Source organism: Xyrauchen texanus, chromosome 12, assembly GCF_025860055.1.
Source record: "Xyrauchen texanus isolate HMW12.3.18 chromosome 12, RBS_HiC_50CHRs, whole genome shotgun sequence".
Classification (NCBI taxonomy): domain Eukaryota; kingdom Metazoa; phylum Chordata; class Actinopteri; order Cypriniformes; family Catostomidae; genus Xyrauchen; species Xyrauchen texanus.
In genome coordinates this window covers 34,009,453-34,037,414 of record NC_068287.1, presented here as the reverse complement: position 1 = coordinate 34,037,414, position 27,962 = coordinate 34,009,453, and the positions used below count along the sequence as shown (strand labels likewise).

General features: G+C 36.1%; 1 protein-coding gene across 1 annotated transcript; it reads left to right on the top strand.

Annotated features, from left to right (window-relative positions):
• Nucleotides 1-932: 932 nt before the first annotated feature.
• slc17a7a (solute carrier family 17 member 7a) lies at nt 933-25,047 on the top strand. The gene is made up of 13 exons (XM_052139202.1): nt 933-1,057; nt 12,617-12,869; nt 13,867-13,985; nt 14,251-14,365; nt 14,511-14,598; nt 15,891-15,977; nt 16,093-16,235; nt 16,655-16,804; nt 17,728-17,860; nt 20,136-20,246; nt 21,367-21,494; nt 21,645-21,714; nt 21,926-25,047. The coding sequence occupies exons 1-13, from the start codon at nt 996-998 to the stop codon at nt 22,213-22,215; spliced, it is 1,749 nt and encodes a 582-aa protein (XP_051995162.1). The 5' UTR covers nt 933-995; the 3' UTR covers nt 22,216-25,047.
• The last annotated feature ends 2,915 nt before the right edge of the window (nt 25,048-27,962 follow it).

Genomic DNA, 27,962 nt, shown 5'->3' with positions numbered 1-27,962 from the left:
AATATCATCTCAGAATGCTATTCTGAAATGCGGGTTGGTGCTGTTTTGGCAGCACGAGGGGGACCAACACAATTTTGGGCAGGTGGTTTTAATGTTGTGGCTGATCGGTGTATATTTGTAGGTTTATTATAAATTCCCTCAATCAAAAAATCTGTGCGAACTCACACCAAACTCGTTTTTGCGCTTTTGTCAATTGTTTACATATGCAAAAACAGACGCTGTGTGAAGTTAGCAAGAAATTCAATCTTTAAAAGGTCTGGAGACACCTGCGTTAGTTGCACTGCGTCTAGCTTTTTTTTTTTTTTCCTTTTTCTTAAGCTTCGGTACTTCCTTGCCGTTTGAGGGGAAAAATTAATAAATAAATAAAACACTGATACACTATATATATATATATATATATATATATATATATATATATATATATATATATATATATATATATATATATATGTATATATATAGTAAGCTTTGCATCACACACCTCGAAATTATCCTCGAAATTTGACTATAAATCGTGTTAATGATTTAACGAGATATATAATTACAAAAAGTGTTTTGGGCAACACTTTAGGCTACAATAAGGTTACTTTACGTTATTTAACATGAACTAGCAATGATTTTTAAAAGTTGTCTATTAACATTAGTTAATGCATAACATAATCTAAAAATAAACAATTGTATTTTTTTTATCAACTATTAACAAAGATTAAAAAATGCTATCTAGTGCCTTAACTAATGTTATCGAATAGAACTTAACATTTTTAATTTTTGTTCTTTATTTGTTATAGAAAGTATTAACTCCTGTCCATGTAAAGCCAGTACATTCAGGATTCAGGACCACGGACAGAGAGAAAAGGAGCATAACCGACATATATTATATGTGTGTGTGTGTGTGTGTGTGTGTGTGTGTGTGTGTGTGTGTGTGTGAGAGAGAGAGAGAGAGAGAGCGCGCGCACGGGACAGGAGCATACCGGTCGGACTTGGAAGTCGTGAGGATGGAGATCCGTCCGGACCGCTTTAAGGCTCAGGCAGGAAAAACCTTGGGGAAAATACACAGGTGAGGCAGTGTCAATCTATCCATAAAGCATTAAGATACTTTTAGAAGTTTTCCTTCAATTATTTGCAAGCTCTTAATAATGCGCATAGTGTGTAAAAGTAATTTTGTGTGTGAAGTTTTGTTGTTGTTCAGAGAACATCTGGAATTTAAAGGCGAAATATTTATCTGATGATGGAAGCGTATTATATCAAGTTCATTAATAGCCCTCGTTACAGTAGTGTTTGCGTTTTCTCAAGTTGTGTGAGCATGTGTAGCCTGCTTCAAGATGTCAGGTGTAAACCCTTGTCGTGATTGAATCTCAGTCAAAGGTGTTCTTATGTAATCTGTTAGAACGTAATGCTTCCACTCCCGATTGAGAAGATTGTCCAGATGGATCAGATTAGTGTGCGACTAACCCGATGTCAAAGACATCCGACGCTCTCTCTCTCTCTCTCTCTCTCTCTCTCTCTCTCTCTCTCTCTCTTATCTATGCGCGAGTTCAAATGAACTTCATTATTCCACCTGAGCGTCAGGTACTCCCGCGCATCACTGCACAGCTCGCGTGTCCCGGGACGCACAGTTAGTTCTGATTCCACGCACTAGTTAGTGGACGATTCTCTGATAGCTGGAAGCCACATTTGGGTCTTTAGGATTCATATGCCGAAACGTTTTATTTGCTAATATATTTCAAATTATGATGATGACGATGATGATGATGATGAATCGTCAAATACATAAATTTGCATAAGGAAAAAAATCCACAACTTGTTATAATTGTATGTAATAATAATAATAAATAATAATTTAAGATAAATGTATACATTTTTCAATGTAACATTTATAATGTAATGTTATAATCATTTAATAATATAATAAATAATAAAAGCATTTTATATAAATAATATAATATGTCAATAAACCTAATTTTAACCAAAATCTTGACAGATTTGGTAATGGCTGACCAAACCGAATCTTGTTAATTCAACAATTGTCTTAGGAGCAAATTCTTCTGACACATGGGTTGTCTCAAAGGTCAATGCACATCCCTTATGAAGTAAATGCAACGCCTGTTGGGGAAAATCTGTTTGCTAACTACTATATCTGTGTTTACTGAAACATTTGAGTAAGGTAAAGACAATTGCTGTAACATTTACTAAATATTAGCCGTAGGCTGTCATTTTCTTTTCTATGCTATTCAATGAGATACAACATTAGCTATGCGAATTACATCTGCGAATTGTTCTTTGATGCCACCACAGTGTCATTCACTAATTAAGGTGACATTTCTTTTGTGTTAAAATCCATATATAGAATGCACACATTTCCCAAACAATTCCATGAGATGGAATGCACACATTTCCCCAACACTTCCATGGGATTGTATGTAGAAGCAACAAAACAAGTAAATCCAGCCCGGAAATAGCCCATCAGAAACACCCACACACAGCTGTCGACCCACAAATCCCTGAACGCCTCCTCCACATCACTTCCTCGTCTCTATGGCACAGGCCTTACAGCAGTCAGCTACATCCTCTGTGTGCGAGGTCGGGATTAAATGATGGACAGCACACGACTCCAGCTTTTATTTCTTGCGATGCCGCACGTGCTTGGTTGTTTCCAAGATGAAAGTAACCTGAATATAACTTTTTATTCTTGAAATAATTAATGAGAGATGTCTGGCTAAGGCATTTTTTTGTTTAGACTGATGGTAATAAGAATCATCTAACAGCTTGGATGCAACATCATTTCAAAACAATAGTTTTCAGTTTCAAATGCCACTGTAGAAATGTAGTATTCACAGTCAGCCATGATTACATTAATCAATGGGTGAAAGTGTCAAATAACAGGACTGTTACTGAGATTAAGCAGATGGTCATGTTATTCTAACATGGAAGCCCCCATGGGCAGACCCGCTACGTGTAGAATAAAACAGCTTTTATAAGGTCACTGATATGACTGAGTCTTAATTTTAATGTGAGTGCTCATGATTTCCTACATATATATTGCTAAATTACAATTAATTTCTTTAGGAGTTTTTTAATGAGGAAAAAATTACAGAGTGCACCTTAAATCCTAGATTACCTTGTTTCACACTGTTGATTTAGGGATAGTAATTCACAATGTAACCCTTTGGCACCTTGCGTTGCTAATCCTGCTCTGGAGCAGGACGTTATAACCCAGCAAGTCCTTAAAAGCAGCGTTGACCTTTCAAAATTACAAGTGAAAAACGTTGCTTATCACAGGGTTAAAAGTGGCTTTAACCCAGTATTAATTAAGATGTTAACTCAGAATTATGGGTAGTGTGGAAAGCCCACAGAGGTATGATAACCGAGCAAAAGCTGGAGACTCAGCTTGGAGACTAGGTTTGCCTGATAATATTTTGGAGAAAGCTGTCAGCAGCTGAATAATCATTTAAAGCTCAGCAATGCATCTTCTCCTCCTACTGTTTCAGACTCACAAACCAACTACAGCAAACATACACCTCACACCTGCAGTCCTCTTTTTTTCTCTCTCTGTCATCTTCACTACATCTCTGCATCCCACTCTTTTCATTCAGTCATTCATCCCTCCTTTATACATCTTGTTCTCATTCATTTCTTTGTAAAATTACATATTCTAATTTCATTCAGCTTTCGGAAAATTTACAAAGTCTAGTGGCCCAGACAGTTCTGAAACAAGAGAATCGTTTTATATATAACTTATACAAACCATCAGACAGAAGGTCTTTTAAAAACGTGACTTAATAGTCAGTTAATGTCAAATAGTTTTGGTCAGTTTACTCAGTCAGATCTTTTCTCCTGTACCCGAAACTTTTGCTGATGGTTTGTTGCTTCGGTTTTGCATGTTAACTAGACTGCTTATCTAAAAGCATGTGAAGGTCAGGCTGCTGGGATGTATATAGGTTTATGTGTGTATGCGTGTGTGTGTGTGTCGGGGGGTCTCCCAGGTGACTCAGTCCCACTGAGACCCAATCTGTTCATTAGAGGCAGGGGAGGGTGAGAGGAGTTTGGCATAACAAGCATGGGACAACACTAATAGTAGAACGGAAAGAAATGTGCGGTGAAGTGGAGGGGAGGGGGATGAAAGAGAAAGAGATTTGTGGATATGTTACCTTTCAACAATATAATCAAAATTTTCCATGAAATACACCAAACAAGGCCAGAGAGTCGTCCAGCTGCCAAACCTTTCTGTACTGTACATTAAAGGACAGGAGAATTGTGAACTCAGATTATAAAAGGAGGAACAGGATATAGATGGAGTGATGGTTAGAGAGAGGGGGGTTGGAAGAGAGAATTGTTGGATTATGTAATTTTTTTTACCGTTGTGCTTTCATCCTCTTACAGCAAGATTAAAAGGAAAGACAGTATGTGTGTAAATGTATCTGTTTGATGTGTGTCTGTGTTTGTGTAAGTAATAGATTTTGGTGTCAGCAGAAAGCTAACATACATCTCACCTCTGAACTCAAATATATGTCTGCAAATGGACTTTTTGACATTGCTTCTAACCAAAGTTGCTTAAAAAGTACTAATTACTTCTCTTAAACTGTAATCATCTTACTGACTTTACAGATTACTTTATTGAAAAATAGGTAAAAAATAATGTCTATATTTCCACTTTGTTCATTGTTACACACATTTCTCCCTTACAAAGACTTAGGGGGTGTCAAAGTAGCACACGCGTACATTTACATTTATGCATTTGGCAGACACTTTTATCCAAAGCGACTTACAGTGCATTTATTACAGGGACAATTCCCCTGGAGCAACCTGGAGTTAAGTGCCTTACTCAAGGACACAATGGTGGTGGCTTGAGGATCGAACCAGCAACCTTCTGATTAATAGTTATGTGCTTTAGCCCACTATGCCATCACCACTCCACGTACATAAAGGCTGATCATAATTCATGTTTTACATGTATTGCACATAAATAATTTTTTTTAGAAATATGTGTAACCCAATTAATGTGTAAATAAGTAGTTAACGTAACTGAAAGTCAATAACTGTAATCCGATTACAAATATTTTTAAATGTTACACCCTGTCTACACCGGATGCGAGTGATGTTGCATCACATCGCTGTCTACACTGTCTACACTTTACACAAACATTGTCTTCTTGGCAGGATTTTGTCGGTCAAAATGGCCGTTTACTGTCTGCATGGTGTGGCGCAATGTTACTTAAGCATCCGGTTTAGAAAACACCATTGATTATATTGGAAGTGATTTGCTTTTGACGGTCAATTGTGTCTGGTGTAGACAGTGTGTTATGCATGCATAAAAAAAGTAATCAGATTACATTAATGATATACATTGTAGATTAGATTAAACCCAACACTGCTTCTAATTTAATTTCAGATTATTTATATCATGATAGGTGCCTCTTCAACACATCAATAATCAGAACATTTTCACAAAGATTATCAATATACTGTATATCTGCATTTTTTTTTCATATCTTCCTAAATAGGGTATTTGTTTAAAAACCTTTGTCTCTTCTAACATATTTTTCAACACAACTTTGGTAAAGTGTGAGCAGCAAGGTAAATAAAAGGGGAACTCACACCGGACGTGTCTGGCAGACAACATGACACATTCCAAAATTGTAAACAATTATTTTCTAAGAAGGTATGTACACTCTGCCATTGCTGTCTCTGGAGGCTGCTTAAAATTCTGCAGCACCACGGAGCACAACTCGCATAGTTTTCCCTAAAATTTCGACCCAAATTTTTATCAAAGCCATCACTGTCCACTGGATGATATATTGTGGACCCCAAGTTGCTCCCAATGGCAGGCTAGTGCCAATGGCAGGCTAGCGCCTTGCATGGCAGCTCTGCTGCCATTGGTGCGAGTGTGAGTGTGAATGTGTGTGTGAATGGGTGATTGGGACACAGTGTAAAGCATTTGGTAACCTCTAAGGTTAAAAAAAGTGCTATATAAGTGCAGACTATTTACCATTGCATCAGAATCATGAGAATGTTCGACCTGTGCATAATGGTTTAGTTCAGTTCATGATCTGATTCATTATGCATTTGTGAAAGTCACAATAGTGAAGTCAATAAACCTTATTATTTAATTAGATTTATGGACCTTAAAAGGGACAGCACAGTAAAGAGGTGGCAGGAAACCATAGGGAGAAGAGTGGGTCATGGGGTCGGGAATATGATGGGATCTCGATCTGGATTTGAACTCAGGTTGCCCTCGTTCAAGCACCACCACACAATGCATCAGAAAAAATGCGTCTCCAAAAAGTGGACAACAAGAACTGTATTAACAATAAGATAAGTGCTTTTGAAGCAAATTATATAGAGCATTAAAATACTTTAATAAAAATAAACAATATGCTCAATTTACAGTAAAAACCTGGCAATATATAGTAATATAAGCACCTTTAAATCTACTGTTAGCCTCCCTAGTAACACAGGTGGTAAAGCAAAAGGCTGAAATGTAACCAGTAGTGGCCCTTCAAGGAGCAATGGCTATCTATCTATCTATCTATCTATCTATCTATCTATCTATCTATCTATCTATCTATCTATCTATCTATCTATCTATCTATCTATCTATCTATCTATCTATCTATCTATCTATCTATCTATCTATCTATCTATCTATCTATCTATCTATCTATCTATCTATCTATCTATCTATCTATCTATCTATCTATCTATCTATCTATCTATCTGTCTATCTATCTATCTATCTATCTATCTATCTATCTGTCTATCTGTCTATCTATCTGTCTGTCTGTCTGTCTGTCTGTCTGTCTATCTGTCTGTCTATCTCTATCTATCTATCTATCATCTATCTATCTATCTATCTATCTATCTATCTATCTATCTATCTATCTATCTATCTATCTATCTATCTATCTATCTATCTATCTATCTATCTATCTATCTGTCTGTCTGTCTGTCTGTCTGTCTGTCTGTCTGTCTGTCTGTCTATCTCTATATATATATCAACTATCTATCTATCTATCTATCTATCTATCTATCTATCTATCTATCTATCTATCTATCTATCTATCTATCTATCTACCTCTCTCTCTCTATCTATCTATCTATCTATCTATCTATCTATCTATCTATCTATCTATCTATCTATCTATCTATCTCTCTCTCTCTCTATCTATCTATCTATCTCTCTATCTCTCTATCTCTCTATCTATCTATCTATCTATCTATCTATCTATCTATCTATCTATCTATCTATCTATCTATCTATCTATCTAAATCATGTAATATATGGTATAATGGGGCTAAAGGCCACTTAAAAGGCACTTTTGATTTGATTTTCTCCCTGAAATTATCACATTTATTTTTAGACAAAATACTTATTTATCATTTTCAGTTATGTTCAAGATGATTAAATAGAACATTTTTCAAGAACTGTCCAATAAGTGAAAGGATAGTATTTGGGCTAAAAAGTCCCCCCTGTTGCAGGTGCTAAAGGCCCCTATAAAGCACTTTGTTTTTATTAAGTGGGGCAAATAGATTTATTAAAAATGTCGAAGTAGGCTCACACTGACTGATCCACTCCCAGTTGAGATTAATTAGTTAACAGAATACTTGAGATGATATGAAATGTCATATTTGACTGAAAACAACTCTTGTTGTTTCAAATTGATTAATTTTGCGCTTGAACTATTGTCCCTATATACGTGACAACAATATAACGCCACTGGGGGCCTTTTGGGGTAAAAGGCTCCCTTGTCACCTTTAAAACATTTTTTTTTATCAAAACAACCAATCGTTATTATTTCTTTTCATACAAATTATGTTGCTCCATCAATATTTTATTAGAATGTGTAATGTATTTTTTCAATCTTGATACACTTTGTGACCACAACAAAGTTTCCTTAAGGTGTGCCTTTAGCCCCGTTGTACTTGTGTTGTTATTTTTCACTATTCATGGTAAGATTACTAATAGTTAAACAATTTAAATGATTTTTCAATGGAAATATATATATATATATATACTTTGTAGTATGCAATTCTGAACTCAACTGATCCTCTTTTTTAAATTATCCATCAAAAAAGATTTATGCATCAGATCATGTGACCAAGGACTCCTTTATTTAACAAGAGGTCAGGTGAGCTGCAGGGCTAATGATGGAGGGGGTGAGAAATTTGCATGGCAGAGTGCTGGCATTGATATGGCAATTTATGTAGAGAGGTCAAGGGTATAACATTGATATGAGATCAATAAAAACTATTAAACCTGCTGAGATAGTGCTGTGATTGTAAGTATGCATACAAGTATGTTTGAGGGTATGATCCAATTTTGGTATCAGTATGGAATATTTGTAATATGCTGACGTAGAAGTCGAAGCTCCAGGACAATATTCTGTATGTTTGTTGGTGAGTGAGTTTTACCCTCATTGAGTGTTTGTAGTAAGCAAGATTCTCGTTCCACCTCCTACTGCTGTACACCTGTCTCATATTAGATGGCCTGAAAATGTACTCTTATAAACACACACACACACACACACACACACACACACACACACACACACACACACACACACACACACACACACACACACACACACACACACACACACACATATGATGGTCTACCTATCATTATGAGGACTTTCCATAGACATAATGACTTTTATACTGTACAAACTATAGATTCTATCCTCTAAACCTAACACAACCCCTAAACCTAACCCTCACAGAAAACCTTCTGCATTTTTACATTTTCAATAAAACATTGTTTAGTATGATTTTTAAGCAATTTGAATTATGGGGACACTAGAAATGTCCTCATAAATCACATTTATAGCATAATACCCTTGTAATTACTAATTTGTAACTTACAAAATTGTCCTCGTAAATCACAAAAACACGCACACACACACACACACACACACACACACACACACACACACACACACACACACACACACACACACACACACACACACACACACACACACAGGTCAGCTGATTCATCATGAACAGTAGAAAGGGATCTAGATACTGTTGTTTCATCGCAGCATGAGATGCAGAAGTGCATGATCAGTAATCCTGTATATTTTATTTTTTATATTATTATATCCAATGGACACGTGGTGGCCAATAACACACGCACAGAAAGAGAAAGTAAGAATGAGAGAAAATAACCTTGTTTAACAAGTATTAATTACAGCCAACAGTCATTCTCATTAGTAGGAAGCATATGTGCTGCTGTTGGCTGCAATCTGTACCTAACAACTTTAACCTTAATTACACTTCTTCATGAGTGAATGTGTGTGTATGTGTGCAAGTGTGTGTGTTGCACCAGAAACCATAAAACATGCTTCTCCCCTCTTTCCCTTTGCATCCCACTCACTCACCCTCTTTTTCCTGCTCATATTTATCTCCGGAAGTCAATAATTTCTGTAATCCTAATCTGAGGGTGGGGTTCCAGATTATCAGTGGATAAGAGAGTGAAGGGGGAATGAAGGGGAGGGGTGTGGCGTGGCGTGGATGAGTCATGGGTGCAAGAGGTTTTAGTTATAATACAAACAAATTGACATGAGACACTTTTTGTTTTTGTGTCATTTTTTGTTTCTGTTAAACACATAGTTGCAGAAATAATTCACCCTTTATATAGAAACACACACACACACACACACACACATGCAATCATCACTGAATAATTTTCCCTCACTTGTCTCTTCATGATGGTGTGTTGTTTGAGGCTGAAGAGATTATAAAGGGATTTGCTTTGTAGGAATGGTGAGGGAATGAGAGAGAGAGAACAAAATGTAGAGGGCGAGAGACAGAGATTAGTACAGATATTGTAATATTTAGTGATAACTCTCAAAATCACTTTCTAAAAATACCATAAAACCAAGTTCAAGTAAGTTGTTTAAACAGTGAATACAGTCTCACTGCGTGTCTGTGCGATAGATAAATGTTGTTCGTGAGCAGTGGGTAATGCATTTGGGTAGTTGACATCACATGTCATACAATGACAAAAGTGTCCTGTCGTGTGACATGCGGTATTTCATCTAAAACTCTTTTAAAAACTGACAATCTTTTATCATTTTTATACATGCAGAAACTCTTATTATTCCCCGGTCAAATTTGACTGGATACTGTAATTATGTATTTTATTTAAAAAAGTTTGTAAAATTAACTTCACTAAAGTAGTAACACATAATTTATGCATTTCTTTTGGAATTGTATGTATTTATACATAATTTACATAAATAACCATGTATTTTTGTATAAAATAAACACAGTTTTGAATTACTTTCACTTAATTTTTTCCCTTTTCTCCCCAATTTGGAATGCCAAATTTACAATGCGCTCTAAATCCTCATAGTGGTATAGTGACTCAATCCGTGCGGTGGAGGACGAATCTCAGTTGCCTCCGCGTCTGAGATGTCAATCCGCGCATCTTATCATGTGGCTTGTGAAGACCCACACTATTCTCCGCGGCATCCACACAAAACTCACCACGCGCCCCACCGAGAGCGAGAACCACACATTATAGCGACCCCGAGGAGGTTACCCCATGTGACTTTCCCTCCCTAGCAACCGGGCCAATTTGGTTGCTTAGGAGACCTGGCTGGAGTCACTCAGCATGCCCTGGATTTGAACTCGCAACTCCAGGGGTGGTAGTCAGCGCCAATACTTGACCCTCTTACTTTCACTAAATTAAAAACATACACTTCATTAAACTGAAAAAAAAAGAAAAAGAATATATATATATATATATATATATAAATGTGTCATGCATTTGGAGCATCTGCTGCCATATGCTGGAAAAACAAAAATACATTTACTTGAAATTACAATTATATCCAGTAGATGGCTACAGCGATCCACACATGCTGGCTGGTTACTGTAGGCCAATGTTGTAACAAAGTAAATTTCTAGATATTAAGTTCTGAATTTGGATATATATTTAGACATTATCAAATACATAGATTTATGTTTGCAGTCATGTGTGTGTGTGTGTGTGTGTGTGTGTGTGTGTGTGTGTGTGTGTGTTTATTTATCACTTTGTGGGGACCAAATGTCCCCATAAGGATAGTAAAACCCTACATTTTTGACCTTGTGGGGACATTTTGTCGGTCCCCATGAGGAAAACTGCTTATAAATCATACTAAATTATGTTTTTTGAAAATTAAAAAATGCAGAAAGTTTTCTGTGAGGGTTAGGTTTAGGGTTGGGGTTTGGGGATAGAATATAAAGTTTGTACAGTATAAAAACCATTATGTATATAGAAAGTCCCCATAAAACATGGAAACACAACATCCAACAAACCAATTTTATTACAAAAACAAAAGTTAAATCAATCGGTAAAAAATGTCCAAACAGTAATGTAATGAACACTATTTTATCATTGAGCTGCTGAATTAGAACTGTGAGCAAGGCCCAAGACAGCCACATGTATAACTTGACAAGAAATTTTGTTTTCATAATAGCACACCTAAGTTCTGAATATGTGTGTGTGTGTGTGTGAGAGAGAGAGAGAGAGAGAGAGAGAGAGAGAGAGAGAGAGTGAAAGTGTGTTAATTTCTTAGTATTTTCTTATGCTCTGTCAAATTTGACCTGGAATGCAAACATTGTTTTATAAAACCACCTAGATTCATAAAATAACTTTAGATTTTTTTGTGTGTGTGTTCAGATTGCAAATATAAGAAAAGTCACCAAGCCTTGTACCAAAAAATCAAATGTACTTAAAATTGGACCGAAAAATCTAACCGGTCAAAAATGACCGAAAACAGTAGAAGGGTTAATTGACATACTACATGGAATATTTGTACTTCCTTCATCACACAGCAGAGTTTTTTTTTTTATTCGATTTATTTATTTACTGTAAATAGACTGCAGATACAATTACAATAATTCAAATGGTGATAAAGTGAACAAAAATGGTGACCAGTCACATCTAAAATATGTACTTTCCTTTAAACATTCTTATGAATTTTGCATAAAATGTATCTGTTTATACAAAAAGGTTATTTGTCAGCTACCCATAAACTCATTTTATCTACACATTAAAATGATATGCTCACAATAAGCCTGTGTGCATATGTGGATTTAGGTTTTCCATTGTATGTTGGTATGTATGTGTGTGTTTATTGGCTGCCTGTGTAGCAGGCAGTTTGCATACCCAGATGGTCTCTCTTTAGGTCAACCATTTTCTACTATCCAACGAGATACCTCATTCATGTCCCATGTACTCTCTCCCGCTATTTCATCCCACCATGTCCCACCTGCTTTTAGGTGTGGATGTGATGCAGTTTTTGACCTATTAGGGTTCCCTAGTGTCTATGACTTAATTTTCAGCATCATTGCCTATTAGGGAGACTTGGGAGTAACTTTCTTGGGCCAGAATTAAGCCTTCTGACCCTGTTAAAATATCATCACTAAGCATCAGAAGCAGATTTTTTTTTCAATCACGTTTTCTATTATCCCATAGATATCCTCCTGATGTTGTCAAAGATAATGCTCTTGAGACTATTTTGATGTATTAATATAATTAGACTCAATGTGAACCACAGATCTATGCTACTTAAAAGTGTCTATTTCAGGTAACTTATATTGGCCTTACACTGTCTGAATCTACCTCTAGGCTCCTTGAGAAACGGCAGCAGAATGGCGAGACAATCGAGCTGTCTGCGGAGGGTCGTCCTGAGCTGGTGGAGGAGAAGGAGCTTCCAGTCGTCGATTGCACGTGTTTCGGGTTGCCGCGTCGTTACATCATCGCCATCCTGTCAGGATTGGGCTTCTGCATCTCCTTTGGCATCCGTTGTAACCTGGGCGTGGCCATTGTCAGCATGGTCAACGACCACACCATTTACAAAGGAAAGAAACCTGTAATTGTGGTCAGTATAAGGGCTGGAATTTTACTTAAGAAAGAAAAAGCATCTACTTGAACAAACTTATAGATAAAGTCTTTTTATTAGTCATATTTTGCTTGATTTTCTAAATAAACACAAACACACACAGATACAAGTGAGGTAATTATGCTTATGGAGGCTACAACAGTTGAAGGGATGTCCAGGGACCCCCCTATATTTTTACCATGACCAATGGAAACATGTAAATGCTTCCCGCTGCAATCCTGCTGTCTTTATATATATATATATATATATATATATATATATATAAACAAAAAGCAAAGCAATAAATATATTAATGCAAGATGGTACATACTGTGTGTATTCTACATACTGAGCAAACAATTTTTGGTTCCCAGAATGTTCTGGGAATGTTAGTTTATGGTATAGTTATAAACAGAACCTAAAAATAACTATTAGAGAATGTTCTGTATATGTTCTTTTTAGGTTGTCACACAAAAGCCTCCTGCAATGTTATCAGAATGTTTGTTTATGGTTATAAAAATAGAACCTAAACAAAACATTCCTAGTAAGTTAGGAATTAGTCCCCCAAAAAAAAACGATAACCACAGGGGAGCTATAAGCTAATGTTAGGGGAACATTCTGTGTCTGCTGGGTAGCCAGTTAGTTATGTGTTTTGAGTGGACCCAGTGTGAATTGTGAGAGGGGGTCGGCTTTGCTTAATTCCCTATAGTATTTCAATATGGTCACACAGGAAGTGTGCTTCGCCCCACGCACAGTGATAAACCGAAAAAAAAAAGAGTACATCTGTTTGGTTAAGTTTTGTTTTTTATTATAGTTTTTGCAAATGTTACGTAACACAAAAGAGATGATTCAAGTTATTTGATGACATTGAAGAATGATGTGTATACATTTCTTAATATACAAACAATGCACTTTGGTTTAAGATAGTCAGCCTTTTGCATAGGATGCTGTTGAATTTAAGGAGGAGGGCAGTTTGACTCTGTATTTTTCCTGCAAGGCTGCTCAGTTCACATGGGACCCAGAGACAGTGGGGATGATTCATGGCTCGTTCTTCTGGGGGTACATCGTCACGCAAATCCCTGGGGGATTCATCTGTCAGAAATTTGCTGCCAACAGGTAGTGCCATCAGTGAACTGGCATGTTTAGGCACCTTTCCTAGATTTAAAGATTAATGAACACTGGACTGTGAGTGGAAGGTGTCAGATACTGTATATATTATAGCGATCATGAGAACATACAGTATGTTAATGTTCTCTGACAGAATAATGAGCATGATGCATAACATCTCAATTTGTTCTTGATTAATACTATGATGACCTGTTGACATGGTATTTGAATTAGACCACATTTGAGTTTTTTGTGCTTGCTTGTTTGGTCTCAGGGTGTTTGGCTTTGCCATTGTGGCTACGTCGACGCTGAATATGCTGATCCCAGCAGCAGCAAGAGCTCACTACGGGTGTGTTATCATGGTCAGGATATGCCAGGGGCTTGTGGAGGTATGCATCTGTGTGCATGTATGTATTTGTTTGTAACAATGGATTCAATTGAATGTATTCAGCTTTATAATAAATGCACCATGTTATTACAATTTTTCCATTATGGTGACGGACATTTAAATTCCTCTTATTTCTCTGCTGATAGGGCGTGTCATATCCTGCATGCCATGGGATCTGGGCCAAATGGGCACCGCCTCTTGAAAGAAGTCGATTGGCTACAACAGCATTCTGTGGTGAGATGTCAGCCAATCACTTGAGTTCATTGGATATCTCAACATTATAATACAATCAACAGAATACAGGTTTTATGATTTGCTGTTTAAATCTAGTGGTCTTTAAAGGGATATTTCAGCCAAAAATGAAAATTCTCTCATCATTTATGCACCCTCATGCCATCTCAGATGTATTTGACATTCTTTTTTCTGCTGAACTCAAATTAAGATTTTTAGAAGAATATCTCAGCTCTGTAGGTCGATACAATGCAAGTGAAAGGGGACCAGAAATTTGAAGCTCCAAAAAGCATATAAAGGGAGCAAAAATAAATCCATATAACTTCAGTGATTTAAACCATGTCTTCTAAAGTGAAACAATTGCTTTGGGTGAGAAACAGATCAATGTATATGTCTTTTTCACTGTAAATGTTCACTTCCGGTAACTCTCCGATGCAAGTTCATGAGAGGACAGAGTTTACGCTGTCTCGCATGACGTAAGTGCATGGGCAGGTAAATGGTCTGCACTTATATAACGCTTTTTTAACTTTAGCGGTGTCTCATTCTCCCAGTCACACACACACTCACACACCAATGATGGCAGAGCTTGAGCTAGTCTGCCATTGGGAGCAACTTGGGGTTCAGTTTCTTGACCAAGGACACTTGCATGTGGAGTCATGTGGGCCAGAAATCGAACCACCAACCCTGTGATTAGTGGCCAACTCGCTCTACCACCTCAGCCACAGCTGCCAAGGAGATTCAAATAAAGGCAAAACCAATTAAGCTTGTGAACAGCGTTCTGAAGCGATTTGAGAAGTGTGGGAGAAGGTTGAGACACAGATCAATATTTGAGACCTTTTTACTATAAATATCCACTTTCACTTCAACATTCTTCTTTTCATTTTGGTAAAATATTTATCTGTTTCTCACCCACACCTATCATACTGCTTCAGAAGATATGGATTAAACCACTGGAGTGCTATGGATTACTTTTATGCTACCCTATGCTTTTTGTACCTTCAAAGTTCTGGCCACCATTCACATGCATTGACTTTGCATGGACCGACAGAGATGAAATATTCTTCTAAAAATCTTTGTTTGTGTTCTGCAGAAGAAAGAAAGTCATACACATGTGGGATGGCATGAGGGTGAGTAAATGATGAGAGAATTTTCATTTTTGAGTGAACTATACCTTTAGCTGATTCTGGTACAAAGCTTTAACTGGAATATTGATTGAAATATAAGTGAATTATAATAATGAGTGGGAGGATCCTAATAAACTATTCAAAATACTTGTTAATGTATGTATGTTCTAGGTTCATATGCCGGTGCCGTTGTTGCAATGCCTCTGGCTGGAGTCTTGGTCCAGTACACTGGCTGGTCCTCAGTGTTTTATGTGTATGGTAAGCAAAAAACGTAATTGATTTCTATTGTTTTTATATCCCCCCTATGTCTCCCTCTCTTGCTAAATATCTATCTTGTCTCACTTCCTCTTCTCCTGGTCTCTTTGTCTCACAGGTAGTGTTGGGATATTCTGGTATCTCTTTTGGATTTTAGTGTCCTATGAAAGTCCAGCTGCTCACCCAACCATCTCACCAGAGGAGAGGAAATACATTGAAGAAGCCATCGGGGAATCTGCCGGCCTTGTAAACCCCCTGCAGGTACACACTCACTTTATCAGAGTGGACATCTCATAGACACAATGGTTTGTATATGGGGGTATTTATATTTTCTATATCCTAAACCTAATAGCTTACAGAAACCTGTTAATATCAGTAGATTTAAAGAAAAACACGATTTATTAATGACAACAATTTCAAAAATGTGGCCCATTGCAACTATAGCCAAAATTGTACACCGCACGCACGCACACACTCACACAAAGTGACAAATACATTTTATTTCTTTGTTCCTAAACACTCCTCCACACAACCTCCTCACACACACACACGCACGCATGCACGCGCGCACGCGCACACACACACACACACACACACACACACACTCACACACATCTCTTATTGCTGTGTGCTGCATTGTGCTGGATATATTCGACCTCTAGTTTTACTGTACTCTGCAGAAATTTAAGACTCCCTGGCGGCATTTCTTTACCTCCATGCCAGTGTATGCCATCATCGTGGCCAACTTCTGCAGAAGCTGGACGTTCTACCTGCTCCTCATCAGCCAGCCTGCGTACTTCGAGGAGGTGTTCGGCTTTGAAATCAGCAAGGTGACTAAATACTCACAAACACACTTGGTAATCTAATAACGCCCTTCCCCCTGACCCAGCTTAATCCCAGCTGTTCTTGGACATCTTGTGAAACTTGAATACATTTGTAATTTTTGCTATGAATGTTCTTGCTTTTATACATTTTTCAGGTTCACATTATAATACATGTACAGTACTGTGAAAAAGTCTCACAAAAACATTTGTCTTAAGATGGTTATTTATATCTTCAGCTTTAGTGGGTCAATATGAAATATAAATGTTAGACTCCCAAACATTCCTTTTGCAAAAAGAATAGAATAGAAGAACAGGGAGCCCTCCAACAGATGGCATCCCCCCACTAAATATTGAGTCAGTGTGGGATTACATGAAGAGACAGAAGCAATTGAGACAGCCTAAATAGATTGAAGAACTGTGGCAAATTCTCCAAGAAGCTTGAAACATCCTATCTGCCAACAACCAGGAAAAACTGTGTCCAGGTGTACCTAGGAGAATTGGTGCTGTTTTCAAGGCAAAGGAGGTCACACCAAATATTGATTTAGCTTTTTTTTTGGTTTACTGGATTTAGTATTATGCTAATTTATATTTATAGCATTATTTTTGAAGACATCCTCACTATGCAACATTTTTACAAGTGCCTAAAACATTTGCACAGTACTGTATATATTTCCATCCATCCATCCATCATCCATCCATCATCCATCCATCCATCCATCATCCATCCATCCATCCATCCAGCCATCCATCCAGCCATCCATCCACAAACATCTCTTTTGAGTAAAGCTTTCATGCTTCAGAAGAGTGAGAAGCACTGATGTATTGCAGTACTGCACAGCTTCATGAAGTGTTTATCATGGTGCTTTGATCGTTAGCTACACTCTTCATTTTGTTTATTTAATTTTTCTCTCTTTTTCTCTATGCATCAGGTGGGGATGGTGTCTGCACTTCCTCATTTAGTGATGACCATAATTGTGCCAATTGGGGGGCAACTTGCAGACTACCTGAGATCACACAAGATAATGACCACAACAAATGTCCGCAAACTTATGAACTGTGGAGGTAAGATTTAGAGGGATTGATAGAGCAAAGGTTAGACTGACAGGCAAAGAGAAAGTCAGTGAGAGATTAGAGAAAGCAGCAAAAGAAGAGTTCACCCAAATTGACAGTTATCTCATTATTTACTCACAAAACTTGTATGCCTGTCCTGCTACTGAAGAACACAAACAAAGACATTTTGATGGAGATATGAGGTGTTATTGTCAAAACAACTGAAGTCTAGGGGGTCCAACATATTAAAGCTTCAAAAAGGACATAAAGGCAGCATAAAGCTAATCCATACTAATGATGTAATATACTGCATGTCTTAAGAATTTATGGATTACCTTTTTTACTGCCCTTTTTTTAGAGTTTGGACCCCATCCACGTGCACTGTATGGATCTAAACCAGGGCCAGAAATTAAAAAATCCCTCATAATGTAAGATCTAATATAGTTTTTAAATAAAATTTTAGCCATAAAGTAAGAAAAATTCACACACATCCAGGTCAAAAGATAAAAAGGTTCAGAAACCAAAAAAATACAATCGAAAACAGAAAGAAATTAAACACACACCATTTATTTTGATTATTCTATTATAGTCATAGTTATACATTTTATGGCATAAAATATTAATTAATGTTTATTTAATTCTTATGGTAAGAGGTAATCATTCTCAATCTTGGAATTTGTTTTAATCAATCTATTATCTTGAAGTATTTGACATAAATGAGACACAGCTTCATAAAAGTAAATAATGCCTCTTAAAATTGAATCTCAGGGGTCAAATATTGTCCCTTAATGTAAAAGTTAATTACTGACACTGATATAAAAATCATATGAAGAAAAAGTAATATGAGTTTGAGATGGCATTATGGTGAATAATATTTGGATACATTTTTCCTTTCAAATAAAGATTTTTAGGCATTGATTCTGCAATAGAGACCTTCTATACTGCCAAAACAACCTCCGCGTTTTTTTACATAGGAGAGAGCGTAACAGTCAACTAGCATGTTACAACAGTATGTCACCATTTGCGGATACGATAGAAATAAATGGGAGAGCTGTAAACTAACACCTGAGGTGAGCTGTTTCCTTACAAAAGCAGCTTATTCAGCACAATGAAGCAACTTCTCCATAGACATCCATAAAAACATTTAAATAAATAAAAAACACCTCTTGTCTCCTCACCAGTGTACCACCCATGGAGTGTCTATTTGACCACCGCCTTGCTAACCTTGTAGGCTCCCCTTTATAGAAGGGCTCTATTCTGTGTTAATGAAATGTTAAATTGTAATTCAGTAATGCAAAAATGGTTATGAAATCACTGTCTGTTACATTTAGAATGCTGCATTCTATCAATATCAGTAAAGGGGAGGTTTTAAAAAGTCAAATGGAAATTTCGTAACCCTAAAAAAGGGCAAGAACATAAAGATACCTCAGGAATTAAATTTCTTGCTATTTTCCAACAAATAGAGCCCCAATAATACATTAACACGTTTTTCTTCAAAATTTTGTTTTATTTTCAATTTTACAACTTGTAAATTTTTAACATTTTAAAAATTACAGTGAAAAGATTGGAGCCTTGAAATAAAAATGCTGTCATGTAACTTTTAGACAAAGATTGTGGGCTGATGAGTTTATATACAAAGTCACATGACCCCAGTATTTGCAAGGACCCTCTTTTCAATATTTTTCACAAAAGATTTCACAGACTAACTCATTGTTCCTCTACCCAGCCTCTCAAATGTTTGTAATCCTTTTAGGGTTAAAAGTATAGCTTACCAAAAAATGCTGGCACAACTAAGGCTGCAATTATCTACAAAACAATGTTTGATTGGGGTCAATAAGCACTTCAGACTGAGTTACAGTACTTGCAAAAGTTGCAAATGTTTAATACTTTGTGTTAGGGTTTAGATCAACCCCTTATCAGAATATTTGAGGAAAATCAAACATTTTGAACAACAAAGAGTACACAGTGTCAGAAACTGTGTATGTGTACATGTGATAATCTGCCTATTTTTGCTCTGTCTGTTCCTGCAATGGAAGCTGGGGCAATAATCACTGATGCATCAATGCACGAGTCACGACACACTCACTCTCTTACAATCATCCACACACACAACATACAAACACACCCTATACAATGCATCAGTGCATCCAGGAAATAAATATGGCTCCACAGAGCAGGAACAGGTACACCATGACCCACTGTAGATCCCAAATGTTCTCTTTTATCTTTTAACTATCACACAAAGACAAAGCTACAAAGAGACTATAATGTGTGTTGTTCATTTTAGGGTTTGGAATGGAGGCAACTCTACTCTTGGTTGTTGGTTTCTCACATACCAAAGTAATGGCCATCTCTTTCCTTGTACTGGCCGTTGGGTTCAGTGGATTTGCAATTTCAGGTGAGTAACGGACAAGAAAACAATAAGAAAAAGTCTCGCAGACTGCTGTTGTTTGTTAAGAATGCTTTAAATGTATCAATACAGCAATGTTTCATGAGTAACAGACAACAGAACAAAGAGAAACTGAATATAAGATACTGTAGATGAGATCTTTGGATAGAAAATATAAAGCACTGAGAACAGTTGAAAAGTTAGAAACCAGAATGTAACATGACATGTGTATATGTGTCAAGGAACATGATGTGTATCATGAACCTAAAAGTTGGTTAGTAAAGTAATACTGTACAATTAATTGGATTACGTATTCAAAATACAAAATATAAGTAACTGTATTCCACTACAGTTACAATTTCAACCATTTGTAATCAGAATACAGTTACATTCAAAAAGTATTTTGATTAATAAAGAGATTACTTTGAATATTAAATGGAACAAATGATGCTAAAATGCAGTCTATTCAGCTGGGAAACATTTATCTATATAAACGATGCGATCCAAAGTGCATTTGAACAGTGGTGAAATGCTTTCTTAAGATGTGTTACATTCATACGAGCAGACAGAGAAGTTTGAAGTAAGTTTGGAGCAGCAGAAATTGAAATAAATATACCTTGTATAAATTTTCATGTGAATATTTAGCTTTAAGCTAAGCTAAAATTTTATTTCTAACCATTTTACATGCACAATCATATTTTGTATTAAGAAGATCCTCATTAGATAATATAATTTTTTTTCTTTTGTAAGATCTTTGATATAAGGGCAGAAATCTTATTATTTTCTGTAAAAGTATCTAATCATCCTTAAAACAAGATACATTTGCTTTATCTTGTTTAATCTGATTACAAGAATTTGAATTGTAATGGGTTACACTACTTTTATTTTATAAATTGAATTAGAATTATTAATACTATTTTGCATTAAACGTTATTAGTTTACATTAACAAATTACTTTGCAATCAGATTACACCCAACACTGATCATGAGTGAAGATATTTAATTCCATTTTCATCCTGCAATTCTGAACGCACACAACCTTAGAAATGTGTTTTAGATTTTGGTTGAGGTACATTTATGAAAAATATGTCTTCATTTCCAAATTTCTGTCATTTTCTTGCCCTCCCAGGGTTTAATGTGAATCATCTTGACATTGCCCCACGCTATGCTAGTATTCTGATGGGAATCTCCAATGGAGTGGGAACTTTGTCAGGAATGGTCTGTCCTCTCATAGTTGGAGCCATGACCAAACATAAGGTACATAATAATAATATCACACATTTACTCACACCTTTGCATGCCAAAGATTTGATTTGTATTGTTGAATTTAGGGTTAGGGTATGCCCTAACCTAACCCTAACCTCTTATTAACTGTTTTATCAGATGTTTATTTCCTTTTCCCTACAGACACGTAAGGAGTGGCAGTATGTCTTCCTCATTGCATCGCTGGTGCATTATGGGGGTGTTATCTTTTATGGTAAGCAATGTTAAGCAACAGTATATGTCAGTATATGGTAATTTACTGTATGCCTTTGTGCAACTCTATATGTTCCTACAAGTCAATTTAAACAATATTTGCACAAGCAGTTGCAAATAATCTCCCTTTAGATCACAAATAATGAACATTCTAAATTAATGTTGCCATTTCTCTTATTAAATTATTTATAATAAATGAATGCATTTCCCAGGCCTGTTTGCATCAGGTGAGAAGCAGCCATGGGCAGATGCTGAGGACACCAGTGAGGAAAAGTGTGGCATTCTGGGAGAGGATGAGCTTGCCAATGAAACAGAAGAGTTGTACAAGACTGGGGGACAATATGGAACTATAAACAATCCGCATACTAGTGGTCCAAATGGGGGCGGAGCTGGCGGTGGGGCAGAATGGGTATCAGATTGGGATAAAACTGAAGAATATGTTCAACCAGTCGGGAGAAATAGTTATCTATATGGAGGAGAAGAAGAGAGAGAGCTCACATAATGCAGAAGAGGGATGTTAACAGGTGTAGATCATTAAAAAGGGTCAATCTAAGAGTGACAGGAATAAAATCTGGAGTAAGTAAATAGATTTATGAGTGAGTGAGTGATTGAGCGCATAAGATTAGGTGATGATTGTTCTGTGCTATTTTATACAGAGGGTTGTTATTTGTGTGTCAGATGGAGAATACGGTGGCGCTCTGTGAATTAAATGTTCAGTATTTTGGTAGGGTGACCAGACATCCACGTTTTCCTGGGACAGTCCCGGTTTTTGGTGGCCTGTCCCCAACTAGAGCTGTCCCCGGAAATGTCCCCGTTTTTCCCGAGCGTTCAAGACAGTGTTTGTAGTGAAATATTGCATTGCACGAAAGCCCGAGCAGAAAAGCCTACCTTGTGTATTTTCTTTTTTTTTACCAACAGAGGGGGCTGCTCGCTATAGCAGCTTCAATTCATTCATCTTCCTTTACTGATTCCTTGGTCAGGCCAGTTTTGCCATGAAGAACTGGACCAGACAACTAAAGAGAATTATCATCATTGTTATAATCATTCAAAGTAAGGCAAATTATATAGTTATGTATTTTTTAACAGGTTCTGAATTTGGTGCAGGATTTTATAGCACAGTATAAAATGTTCCTGAAAGTTTGGCCTTCATAATGCAGGAATTCTCACACAGACCGCACAAACTATAACATGCTGGTGAAAAAACTAATCCCCTCAGATGAACAAATAAAATCACAAATTTTATTTTAAATCAGTGTGTGTTGTGTATATCAGCGCTATCACCCCCCCATCCCCTCTCCCTCCCTCTCGCACTAGTAATATTCACACACTGACTAAAGGATACACCTTCTCACATATTTACTCATTTGTTGTTTTAACATATACTCAAAATAAATGTAAAATAAGAATATGACCGTAATAACATGGAAAAATAAAAATGTATAATGAAATATCTGCAAAGATATGCACAGTAAGTCAGTACATTACAGCATAGATTTGCAGCTTGCATGGAAAAAAGTGAAAAGCAGCACCATAATACATAAGACTTGATCAAAATAAAAGGAAGTAATTAAGAAAAACATGTCCATTTGAGATATGCAAACAGTTAGGTAAAATAGTATTATTATTATTATTATTATTATTATTATACAATATTGCTAAATTGCTAATGCTAAATGTTTGCATTCTTCACTGCATTCCATGAAATGATGAAGATGCTCAAAGGGCAGGACCCCTGTGCTGTGGAGTCAGCTGCAATAGTTCCTCTTTGCTTATACATGTTTGTTTAGTTCACTTTTATGCCACAATGTCATCTGTACAGCATAAAAAAGAAAGAACTCATTGAAGATGAAATGGAAGACCACTAAATATTATCAAATTTACCTCCGTGTTTGAATGAGACATAGGCTAGAGTATTCAATAAAGCATAATATACCACACGGTAAAAAATATTTCCATGATTTGTTAACTTATATTTTTGACAGATCAACTTAGATTTACTTATTTGTTTAGATAACATAAGAATCTGTGTTTTTATTGAGTAAACTAATGGCACAATGGCAATGCACTTTTTTTACACTGATATGTAAAAAAAAAAAAAAAAAGTTAATTCCACTAATTGTTAGTTTACTAGATCTTTTTATTCAAATTATTATTTATTGTATTTTATTTTATTATAAAATTGAGTTTAAATGAACTCAAAATATTAAGGCAACCAGGTTACTTGCTTTTTAAGTTTAACCAAAATAATTTCTTACAGTGCATAGTTCAGCACATTACCATGGTCAAAATAAAATCAGATTTGTCCCCTTTTTAAGTAATAAATCATATGAAATTTCAATGACCTATTGACAACTGAAATTGAAATGTCCTTGTTTTTTATTTCAGAAATCTGGTCACCTTAATTTTAGGCTTCCTGTCAAAATCACTGTAATGCACTTAAAATGACACATTGATGTTAGACATATTCATGGTTGTTGTGTAAGTGTGAGCTTTTATGTGTGTGGAAATGTGAGTATATGTATGTGATTCCTTACTGTGCTCAGTTCCTCTTGTTTTGACCAGTGCTTTAAATGGTAAATGGGTGCAAGTAAACCTATGGATGTGTATACATTTATTTGGTCATACATTTGTGCACTTATACAATGTATACGTATAATATGCGTGTGTGTGTATGTGTGTGAGTGAGTTTAAATGACCCACTTCCTCATCGCTGGGTCCGTGCACAGCAAACAAGTTTTATTTCTCTCACATACACATTTTTACATGCTTACATGAAGTACATAAACACACTCTGTCAATATATCTGTTGGTGAGTCGGTTTTTATGCATGTTGAAATTCATGTATATACTGCCAGGCTAACCCCAAATGTATTGTCACGCACAGACAAAAACAGAAATTTACAAAATGCAAGGTGACTTCACAAGGTATAAGTGCTGAAATTCAAAAGATTCTGCAATTCTAGAAAAGAGTGGATTTTGATGATGTTGTAATCTGTGAAATATGTAGATTTTCTCTCATCATCTACATCCCTTTAGAGACTTTTCAATCACAGTGCAATATGAGTTTAGGAAACCATTAGGGCACAGAGAGAGGATAATGGTAATTTGTGGCTTTCTGTCCCATAATTTGTTGTTATGTGTTTTGTGTTTGTATTTTGTTTCAGCGCTGCTATCCTAAATTAGTTTGTTCTTATTTATTTCCTAAATGCAACTTGTAAACAAAATGTAAACAACAACAAAAGTGATATTTCCCATGGGAGAAAAAAATGTAATAGGCTACCATTATTTTGAAAATGTGTACAAAGTGTATATGTGAAATTCCCTGTGTACAATAAAACAAATTAAATGTAAAAAGTGTGTTTTGTCTTATTCAATCAGTGCATTTTTTCTACATCACACTGTGTACCTCATGAACACATTATTCTGATTATCCCTATTTTCATCTCTACCTTTATAAGCCCTCCCTCATGCACCCCTCCACCCACAAAGGGCATTGGCTGTCCTCTAATCTTTGCCTAAAATCACCAAGATAATCCCCTTTACCCATCTGTCTTTCAGAGAGAGGAGAGAGAGAGAGAGAGAGAGAGAGAGAGAGAGAGAGAGAGAGAGAGAGAGAGAGAGAGAGAGCGAGAGCGAGAGCAGGGACCTTTGCGGCAGGGACATCTAGTGGTTAAATTGAGGAAACTCAAACTAAAATAAAAGATGATTTCAATAAACTAAGTTAACCCTTTCAATGTTTTAACGAAAAGTTACACAGTTATATGCATAAACATTAATTAAATTACACCTAAATTATAATGAATTAATACAAACCATGGATGAAATTCTTTCTTACTGTCATAATAAAATATTTGTATGCTGCATACAGTATTTTGGTGCTCTAGAATAGGCATATAATAGTATTATTATATATTTACAAATGATATGTATATATAATTTGTAATTATATACAAATATAATATATATAAAATAATTAAATTATAATATGAATAAAAAAAGGTAGTTGACAAAACGTCCATGAACCTTTTTTCCCCCAACATCAAGTATGCAGCAGGGAAAATTTGAATGCATAAGGGATATATTTGAGGTACTATTAACTGGTCACCATTTTTTTATTTTATAATTTTTATTCTGCTTTAAATGGTCCTGAGGTGTGACATTATCACAATCAATACTATCTGCAAACTAACTGCACTACATAATACTAAAACTGCATCTATGTTGATTATTCAAATATAGCTAATAAATATAAATATATGAAATAAATAAAATATAATCAATATAAAGCAAATATAATCAATATAAATAGTGACGATAGAACAATAGTATGCATGTCATACTTCAAGACATTGGTGTCACTGCTTGAAATATCACATCAACCACCCAAAGAAATGTATTACAAAATATCAATGTAAAAATAAATGTTAATATTAATTACATCAGTTGAATTCTCAAAAACGCCAAAGATGTTACACTCCCCCCCCCCAAATATAACAATGGTCATTATGGCCAAACAGTTAAATTTTTGTTTCATTAGACCAGAGGACATCTCTCCAAAAAGTAAGATCTTTGTCCCCATGTGCACTTGCAAACTGTTGTCTGGCAGTTTTGGAGCAGTGGCTTCTTCCTTGCGGAGGAGCCTTTCAGGTTATGTCGATATAGAACTCGTTTTACTGTGGATATAGATACTTGTCTACCTGTTTCCTCCAGCATCTTCACAAGATCCTTTGCTGTTGTTCTGGGATTGAATTGCAGTTTTTGCACCAAACTACGTTCATCTTTAGGAGACAGAATGCGTCTCCTTACTGAGCAGTATGATGGCTGCTTGGTCCCATGGTGTTTATAGTTGCGTACTATTGTTTGTACAGATGAGCGTGGTTCCTTCAGGCATTTGGAAATTGCTCCCAAGGATGAACCAGACTTGCGTAGGTCCACAATTTTTTTCTGAGGTCTTAGCTGATTTATTTGATTTTCCCATATTGTCAAGCAAAGAGGCACTGAGTTTGAAGGTAGGCCTTAAAATACATCCACAGGTAAGCCTCCAATTCAGTACACCTCATATCAGAAGCTAATTGGCTAACTGTCTAAAGGCTTGTCATAATTTTCTGTAATTTTCCAAGCTGCTTAAAGTACAGTTTACTTGGTGTATGTAAACTTCTGACCCACTGGAATTTGGATATAGTCAATTAAAAGTGAAACAATCTGTCTATAAATCATTTTGGAAACATTACTCATATCATGCACAGAGTAGATGTCCTAAATTACTTGCCAAAACTATAGTTTGCTAATATTAAATCTGTAGGGTGGTTAAAAAAAATGAGTTTTAATGACTTCAACTGTATATGCCTTGCCCAGAACCTGCTAATGGTATCTACTGTCTTCAACATGAAATCCTAATTTCGTGGGACACGGAAGATTGTGCTTTGCTGCAGGGTCCAGATTATGAAATCAGCATAGCCTGCGTGACAGGTAAACATTTAAAAAAAAAATAAATAAACAAATATTTTTTGGTAAAATATTTCACTGGTAATTTTCTTACCTGGAGACTCAATGAGGTAAAAATAGATGTCTGGTTAGGACAGACTATACCAGTAACACACTATAAATGTTACTAAACTGCAAAAAAGTCATAAAGACAAAGAAAGCGTGAACAAAACCAGCGCATTGTTTTTCCCAGATGCAGTTGAGATTTAATCTAAACACAAACACAACATTTCGAGCAAAATGATCAGTTGTTTCAGTGGAGAACCTGTGTTAGTTCAGCTTCAGAAGTGTGTGCTTGTAATCTTGTCACCTGCATGTTGATATCAGACAGACACACAGAGGAAGAGCTGTGAAGCTTTTGTGCTATTTTACATTAAAGTCTATGGCAAGTGTCATTTGTTTTCCACCCAAAAGGGGCGGGGACGTGTTGCAAGCCAAAGTTCCTGGAGGTGCTGGTCTAAGGTATTATAGAAAGGTTTCAATTAGGTCGTATAGATGGACACTCCCCATTGCGTCAGCATTCTGACGCAATGTCAAGTGTACCGAGTCGAAAGGGAACTGTTTTTATTCGTGATACAATTGTGTGTTGAATGCACTATTCTTTGACAAAAAAAGCATAAAAATAGACAGGGTGGAAATGTTGTCCTTTTAACATATAAAACGAAGTTGATTGGTCCATACAGGAGGCAAATCTTTGAAGAGAAATTGGAAAGAGGCATTACACTCCTATTGGTTTATTATTACTTCCTATTATCTCTCGCCCAA

Bases quoted from the DNA above. Each gene is read 5' to 3' on its own strand.
- slc17a7a (XM_052139202.1), top strand. From the start codon at position 996: ATGGAGATCCGTCCGGACCGCTTTAAGGCTCAGGCAGGAAAAACCTTG. The intron at 12,870-13,866 runs GTCAGTATAAGG...TTTTCCTGCAAG, and splicing joins GAAAGAAACCTGTAATTGTG to GCTGCTCAGTTCACATGGGA. The intron at 16,236-16,654 runs GTACACACTCAC...TGTACTCTGCAG, and splicing joins GCCTTGTAAACCCCCTGCAG to AAATTTAAGACTCCCTGGCG.